The sequence below is a fragment of the Triticum aestivum genome, chromosome 5B (assembly GCF_018294505.1).
Source record: "Triticum aestivum cultivar Chinese Spring chromosome 5B, IWGSC CS RefSeq v2.1, whole genome shotgun sequence".
NCBI lineage: Eukaryota > Viridiplantae > Streptophyta > Magnoliopsida > Poales > Poaceae > Triticum > Triticum aestivum.
In genome coordinates this window covers 395,002,171-395,010,453 of record NC_057807.1, presented here as the reverse complement: position 1 = coordinate 395,010,453, position 8,283 = coordinate 395,002,171, and the positions used below count along the sequence as shown (strand labels likewise).

General features: G+C 40.9%; 1 protein-coding gene across 1 annotated transcript; it reads right to left on the bottom strand.

Annotated features, from left to right (window-relative positions):
- Nucleotides 1-328: 328 nt before the first annotated feature.
- LOC123114803 (glutamate receptor 2.8-like) lies at nucleotides 329-4,121 on the bottom strand. Its single transcript, XM_044536209.1, has 4 exons — nucleotides 3,851-4,121; nucleotides 1,963-2,733; nucleotides 1,415-1,689; nucleotides 329-475 (listed from the first exon to the last, which is right to left on the bottom strand). The coding sequence occupies exons 1-4, from the start codon at nucleotides 4,104-4,106 to the stop codon at nucleotides 329-331; spliced, it is 1,449 nt and encodes a 482-aa protein (XP_044392144.1). The 5' UTR covers nucleotides 4,107-4,121.
- Between the last annotated feature and the right edge of the window lie 4,162 nt (nucleotides 4,122-8,283).

The window sequence follows — 8,283 nt, the reverse complement described above, 5'->3', positions numbered from 1 at the left end:
GGCGGTGGGGATGGTGCGGTGTTGCGCGGCAGCGTGGACCCAGGCGGGCGGCAGCCGGAACGCGTGCGGCCGGCGCAGTCGAGCGGAGCGGCACCAGGGCCGAGGAAGCAGGGGCCGGGCGCGGCGCGGCCGGCGGAGGGGGGCGCGGGGCCGGCGGGGTGCTGACGACCTCGCGGTAGGAGCGCGAGTCAGAGGATTCGCCCGCAGAGCCGCTCCAGCGGATGCGACCTTCGAGGCTGGAGTCGCCGGAGCGGGCATCGGCGGAGGCCATGGCCGGGGGGAGGGGGAGGGCTACCGGTGGGGATTCGACGGCGGCGAGGCTGGTGGGCTAGGCTAGGCTAGGGAGCGGGGAGCATCTCCGCTCATTTTGAGCACCCCACGACCTCTTGGACACCTTTTCTGCCTGGAATATATAGCATAGATAGAATGTTCTATTATACCTTATTGTTATGTCTCCAATTACTATATCATATTTCTATAAAGACAAAAAAAGAATTGTTAGCTGAGCAGATAGAAAATAATTTGAAATATGCCTGGTTAAGAAATGATTTTTGGAATATGGAAAACGAAATAAGGTTGGCACTCGGTATATAGTTGCACTTGCTCTATGTTCTTGTAAATTAATTGTCTATACTATCTTCTGTCATCCAATAGGAGTTTCCCATGGTATCCAAAGTTTATTACTCCCTCCGTTCACTTTTGTAAGACGTTTTAGGCATTTAAGACAGCACCTAAAACAGCTCAATTTCAGCTGTCTTAAACGACTTACAAAAGTGAACAGAGGACAGACCCAGTGCATAGAAGCTCCCACACAAGGTGGGGTCTGGGGAGGGATTATAGGAACCTAGTCTTACCCCTGCAAAGTGCAATGCAGAGAGGCTGGTTCGAACCCAGGACCTCTTGGCACAAGTGGGGAGGACTTCACCACTGCGCCAGGCCTGCCCTCAAAAGTGAACAGAGGGAGTACCATAAATCCATAACTGGTTCTGCATACTACAAAATCATTGGCATGCTTAGGTCGGAGAACTACTATAAATACATGATGAGACTAGCATATATGAACAGCGACACAGCATCCTCTTTTTTTGGGAATGAACAGCGTCCTCAAATGTAGTGAAGGATGACAACAATGGGTTTACAGTACTGCGTGGAATACATTTAGGGTTATCTACAACATTCATCGTCATCCAATTTAAATATTAAGTATAATGCTTCTAATTTTAAATGACATGTGTGCAAGTTCAGTTTGATGCTTCAAGGCCTCAAGCCCTCAAGTGTTTATACTAACTAAAGAAAACCAAGTAGGGAATACAGATGAATGTGTGCAAGTTTGGTTTCATGCTTCAAGGCCTCAACTGTTTACCAACTAAAGGAAATCAAGTAGGGAATATGTAGTACTTGAAATCTTTCATACCTCAAGATAAACTTGGTAGACAAAATCATTGTAATCTTCGGCACTTCCATCATCCTTGGTACTAAATAGGACATATTCATAAGGGACTGCATAAGGAAGTCTCTTAACTGCCTCTTCAAATACATCCACTGAAAAACCGATTGCTTTAGTTGCACCTGTGATATGATCCTTTTCGACCTTCACAAATTCCGGATATCCACTTGTGCACACACCAACTTGAAGTTTCTTCCCGCTTACAGGAATCTTAAAACCTCGGGGTATTTCTATGGACTCTCCTGGCCAGATAACTGGATTTAGATGTGTTGTTGTATGTCTGGTTTTATTTAAGTGCTGCGAGAGTTCATTTTGTGCAGTCCAGAATCCAATATCTCTCCATCCTTTCCCTACTACATTTATTATCCGAAATGTTGAAATTTGCAGCTGCCTATTTGAAAGGTCAATATTGCCACTGAGGCCTCTAAATTTATTCTGCAGGATTGCTTGCAACAGTTTTGGACCATTACTAGATGTTTCCAAGGTTTCCAAACTTATTGAATTTCTTGTGGCACCTGGTTTCTGAAATGTGGCATTTGCAAGTCCAACTTTTGCTGCGGCATGTGCTACTGCCCAGATTGTATCATAGCCCCATAGTCCAAAGATGTTTAATTTCAATGGTGGATCAGTTGGGTTGTCAATCTGGAACCTCATATTCCATCTCATGGCGAAGTCATCAAGTTCCTTGGTTTTGGGAACATAAAACTCAACACCTATGGCACCATTCAACGATTCTAGGATAGAAGGATTCAGTGAATCTATTAGATTGGTTACTCCATCTGTCATGATCCATGCATATCCTTTGTTCATCATCCCTACTTCTCTTGCCTTTATGAAGAAGAGGGAGGCCAAGGTAAATGACATATGTACAACAAAGACTGTCGTTTGCATTGTCATCAGCTTATAGAGTTCTAGAGTAATTTGTTCACTAGTTGCTGACAAAGGGATCACACTTTGGTAGGGAACACGGGCATCAACTTCTTGTAGCACATCAACAAGGTATGGTATGATACCTCTACCATAGTCAGTGTCTTCATAGATAGGTACCACCTCTCTCCACCCATAGGTTTTAATTATGGAGGCAATGCAATTTACCTGTGCCGAGTCATTTATTGTTGCTCGCACAAAATATGGAAGAGTTTTAGATGATAGAGATGGGCTTGTTGCCGTGAAGGATATGACTGGGGCATGACTTTTATTTCCAAGTTTTGAGATAAATATAGCTTGCGAAGATTTCTGAGGACCAATGATGACTTCTACATTGTAATTCTCTAGCAGGTCAATAGCTGTATAATTGCACATCGAGACAAACTTTAGTTGAACATCGTACATTGAATGAAATTCATAATATGCATAAATCCCAAACAATTGCAGATAATCCAACTGCCGGAGCTGTGTGTTTTCAGAAATGTTGCCACTTACATATATGAACAGTATCGAGAGGAGCGAAATAGGTGATTACCTACAAAAATAGTTGCCTGATTTAAAATTTACGATAATTTATCATATATTATATTTGTATTGCTTCCTCTTGATGGCTCTGAAATATTACTTCTTGGTGCACAGAGTGGATTGTTTGTCACTCTGTGATCTTGTGAAAATATATACTATGAAACAGATGCTGCTTTATATTTCAGAATAGTACCGCAAGTGACAAGGAGACAAATAGTTCTTTTGTCCAGACATTAGGATAGCTGATATATCACTGCTTCCGTGGTTTGCTGGTATTCATAGTTTTTCTAGTTTTTGCATGTGTTACTGACTCTTTTTTCCCCTTGGTAGATATTAATGTTACTATATCAGCTTTATTATCGTTTTTCTTCAGTTGTCCAATAGTACACTTCTCCCTCCGTCCTAAAATAAGTGTCTTAGCTTTGTACTAGCTCTAGTACAAATTTGTACTAAGCTCAAGACACTTATTTTGGGACGGAGGGAGTATATGTTTTCACTGTACTTGATTCATCACCCCCAGTTTTTCTTAACCTGCAGGAATTTATGTCTCACTCCTTGCAGCTAAAAGCTGGAACATGCAACCGCGTGCTCATTTACACAGCAACAAAACTGGCGCCTGTGGTCCTGATGCAACACCCCTGGTGAACAGAATCCAATAATTCTTGGACGTTATCTTTGGAATAGTTTGATGTGATGTGGAAATCCAATTGCTCTTAATAGTAATGTTATGCGATGCGCAGTTGCTTCCTAATTGTACTTGTTGGTATGATTCAATTGTCATTACGTGGGTCATGTTTGCTTGCTTCTCCCCACAAGTAGTGAAATATGAATATTTATAGTTTCTTGATTTCCATGGTTTTGTTGACCTTTCTTTTTTTCTATTGTGTTTCTCAGCAGCATAACAGAATGAGCTGATACAGTGACCTATGACTAACAATTGAGAACATGTACCTTGAGATGCAGCTTGGACATCATCACTCATGGAATCTCTGATGTGGAGGACAAGCTTGGTGCTATAGTTCCGATGAACAGCATAGAAGTCCTCCATAGCCAGTGAAACGCTGGTCCGTGCCATTTTGCCAACAATGGACCCCAAGTCAAGGATAACCCCAACATGGAGTTCCTGTGCTTCTTCTCTAGAAGTGTTTTGGGCGATAGCAAGGTTGATTGTCAGCAAGAGGAGCAGGATGACATTTTGCAGCTCCATCTGCTGAGCCGTGAGGTTTGCAGACTCTCCTTACACTTAGTTATCAAGACATTTAAGGAGGCACTCAACATCTGTCTCAGTAGTTGACTACACTACCTAATGGTAGTTGATCTCATAAAAAATGTAACTTAAGTTGAAATTCACTTGCCTCCTATTGAATGATGGAAACGATCCCATTGATGCGTTGTTTCCTCAAAGCAGGTGAGAGGCTTCCACTGCACGTCTTTTCTATTGGCTCCTGTGATGGTTGACTTGGATGTATTAGTGAAATGCTCTATGTGTGATGATTGACAGACTTTGAAATGGTCTTTGAAGTTATGATTGGCTCAGTGTGATATTCTTTACCCCAACAGGTATTTACTTTAGTTTGGTTCACTTCTCAGCAAAATGCACATGTCCAACTTGGGAGAAGAAGTCCTATGGACTGATGTCACTACTATGACTTTATTTCCACTTGCTGATACAAGAGGAAAGGAGCCAAGGAGTGCTGAGGTCAGATGGTTTCTCCCCTGCATACAGATAACTGGACCCTTGTCCATAACATGGAAGTGAATTATTGCCCCTTCTAAAACAAGGTAACTCTTAAGTCAAACCTTCTCTTGGCGGAGGGTTTAGTTTTTTCATTTGTGAACTACTCCCTCCGTTCGGAATTACTTGTCGCAAAAATGGATGTATCTAGATGTATTTTAGTTCTAGATACATCCATTTCCGAGACAAGTAATTCCGAACGGAGGGAGTACGTCTTAGATACATCTGTTTGAGGGACAAGTAATTCCGGACAGATGTTCAAAAAAGTAATTCCGGACAGAGAGAGTGGATAATTGCCCATGCGTTGCAACATGACATAAATATTCTAGCACATTAACCTGTGATTTACATGTTCACATTAATATGATTGTGTAAATAAATGTTTACTAAATCCTGTCCGTGATTTATGTACCTAAATAAATTTTAAGATTTTATCTGGTAATCATTTATTTGGTAAAAACTTATTGGTTTACAAAAGATAATTTGGCAAGTCAAAAAAAGGCCAAGACATTTAAGCTGGTTTTCAAGGAAAACTAATGAAAAAAAACCAAAGGTGGGAGAAAAGAATCAAGTCAGAGAGAGGGAGGGAGGAATGTACCTAAAATTGAACGAAAGATGAAGTGGAAGACAGAACCTTACAATTCTTTTTGTGTGTAGGAGAGATTGGGATGGACGCAATGTTTCTTACCTCGTGTCAACAGTAAAATCAGAAAAAATGAAAATAATAATAATAATAATAATTCTGTTTTTTTGGCAAACATTGACAAATGTTTTGAGTGATTGCAAAGTTTTATTATGGAATGACTCGTGGAAGTCGTGACCGAAAAGTCGATGCTCCAAAGATGATCTTGTATTATGGAGTGCAAGAAAACAACTTATAATATCAAGATTCAACACGGAAGCAAAATATAGGTCTCTTGCAAATGCAACAACAAAAGTAAATTTCGGAGCATTGTTACAATCCCTTCCCCGCAAAAAAAGTGATTTGGGTTCAATCATTGTTACATTTTTTTTGAAACTTCAATCATTGTTACAAGAGCGTGGTGTTTGTCACCCACAAGCAGCAACCTTAGGGTGTGATAATATTGATGCCAATTATCTGTCAACAAATCCCATGGTTCATGCTAGAACCAAGCCTATTGTAGTAGACTATCACTTTGTCAAAGAAAGAGCAGAAAACAAGTTACTCAACATTCATTCTATACCCAAGGCGATCAAGTTGCAGATGGGCTTTCAAAGCCCTTGATAGTCAAACAACAAGAAGTTTTGTGCATTAGGATGACAGAAAGAGAAGGCAATTCAAACCCAAGAAAGACCATTGTTGGATAAGTGGATTTGTAGTATCTCAACAATCAGAACAACGAATATTCCATCATCCAAACTAAGCTTCCTCAGATCCTAACCCATTGGTCATTATCGAGCCTCGTGACTCCGGCTGTGTTGATATCTTCGTATTACCTGTTATCATTCTATCTATCTGGTTATTGCTTTATGTGTTGGTTGGTATTTCACTCAAAAAAGTTTAAGTAGAAGTGATTTCTTCCTCATTAGCTCCATTTTGATTATCATTTGCATCTTGTGATGAATGAAGTGAACTTGAGCTCTCTAGTGCTTCTATTTTCTCTTCGAAAGCATTTACTAGTATTCGATGAGATTCTGAAAGACCAAAAAGACAAGTGATATGAACTGGTTTTGTATCCACCCACTTTCCTTCGTTATCTTCAACTCTTTCTCTTTTGGTAGAGGAAGGCATTCCCAGTATAAATGATGATTCTTGCTTTGGTATTGCTAATGTTTTCAATTGTACACGGAAGGGGTTTGTGACCACTACCATTTTAGTAAGGGATTTATCCTCATATTGTTGGAGAAACCATTCTTTGTTAACATGGCTCAGCCTAGCAATGACTGGGAATTTCTTGTCCCAGAATGTAAAAAAAAAATGTCCGCCACTTTGTTGCTTTCACCATGTTTTCTAATGAAGTCAAGCCCCTTCTGGATGTCCGCTGCTGCACTATGTTGTGTCTTACCATAGACAAGAGGCATATACACCTTCTTCACCAACTTTCAGTTAAGGTGACGGCTAACGGCTTCCTTGACACTAGCTTCCAGAGATTATGATGGAATCTCCTCTTTGAAGTCATCTAATAGTGAGGAATATAGGTCATATACTTGATCATCACCATCAACCCGTCAAAAGTTAGTACACACTGCTAGATCCTGAAATAGCTCATTATCTGGTAAGCAGACGAGGATGCATCACATATATATGTGACATCCGCAACCTCAGATTTGGGTTTAGCATTTACCTGTTTCCTTCCATCCAACCTGGGAAGGGATCCCTCCATGTGCTCTCTATGACACTTGGCTTGATTGTTACCACCGGTATCTCTCCTCGCATGCAGTTGATGACCATCTCGCCCATGGCCTTTGTGAACACATAAGTGTCTTGCCAACCATAGAGTTTGGCCCTATGAATAAATAAATTGCACAAATCAAATACTTCATGTGTGTATTCGTATCTACAGACATGAGAAAGTAACACGTAAATACTAGAATACCTCGACTACCTAACTCTTTCATTTCTTGAGTAACAGAAGCAGAGGCAGAAGAATGCCTTCTGGAGTCAAAAGCCAACTTGATCTCAGCCTCGATATCCAACACGGTATTCTGATGTGCCGAAAAATCTAAGGAACCTATCCCCTTTGTTATGGTATCCCCTAAGCAAAATGGCTTCTTAGTATTAAACCTTGCCTCTGCCCATTCACATATGCTGTTTGGCCAAAAACATGACATGCAAACATACTGCTAAAGCTTGTTTGTAAGCTTTTGAGATTAATAGAAACAGGTTACCATTTGATTTCGACCACAAGAAACTCTTATTTGGCATTCTGACCTGTTGATACTTGCAAGAAGAGCTTCAGTCTTCAAAACCGCTGCGCGAAACTCATTATCCGGAATGGCCCCACGGTGTTGATGTCTAGTGCTACATCATACCACTTCTCTTGCTATGGAATGTGAACTTACACATTTAGTAATGGAAGCAATCCTTGATGCAAGACTAGTATAGCTTCACGAACCTCTCATCAAAAGTGGTATTTGCTGCAGAGTTTACGATAACATCCACTTCTTCCGCGATCTCTTTGGCTAACTCAGGAGCAATGCCAATGTAGGCTTCCCTGGAATTACCAATGACTGGAACCTGCTTGCTTAATACAAAGCTATGGTAGTTTTTCCCATGGATTTCCTGTAAACATCTGAACAACTCAGTATCTTCTACCTGTATTGCAGACGGAAAATATGGTCATTTGCATGAAGAACAGAAAGTAGTCCGAAGTAATCATCATACCTCGTTCTTCAATCTTTTCATGGCTGCTTCATTGTCCTTGATCAACACGTATATTTTACCAACATCAGGATTTTTCCTTAAAATGGGATCGATAAGAACTGATGATCAGAATCATACAAAGTAGAATGGAAGAACAAAGGAAGGAAGTCAGGTAGCTTAGAGCAAGACAAAGGCAGAATGGAAGAACAGCCTAAAAGTGGGGGGCCAGACAGAAACTGTCTCACTCAAACTGGCATTTGAAAATGCTACCCGCCCTTCCCCTATTTCTGCATTTCATTCTTCTATTCCTTCTGCTTGCTTTTC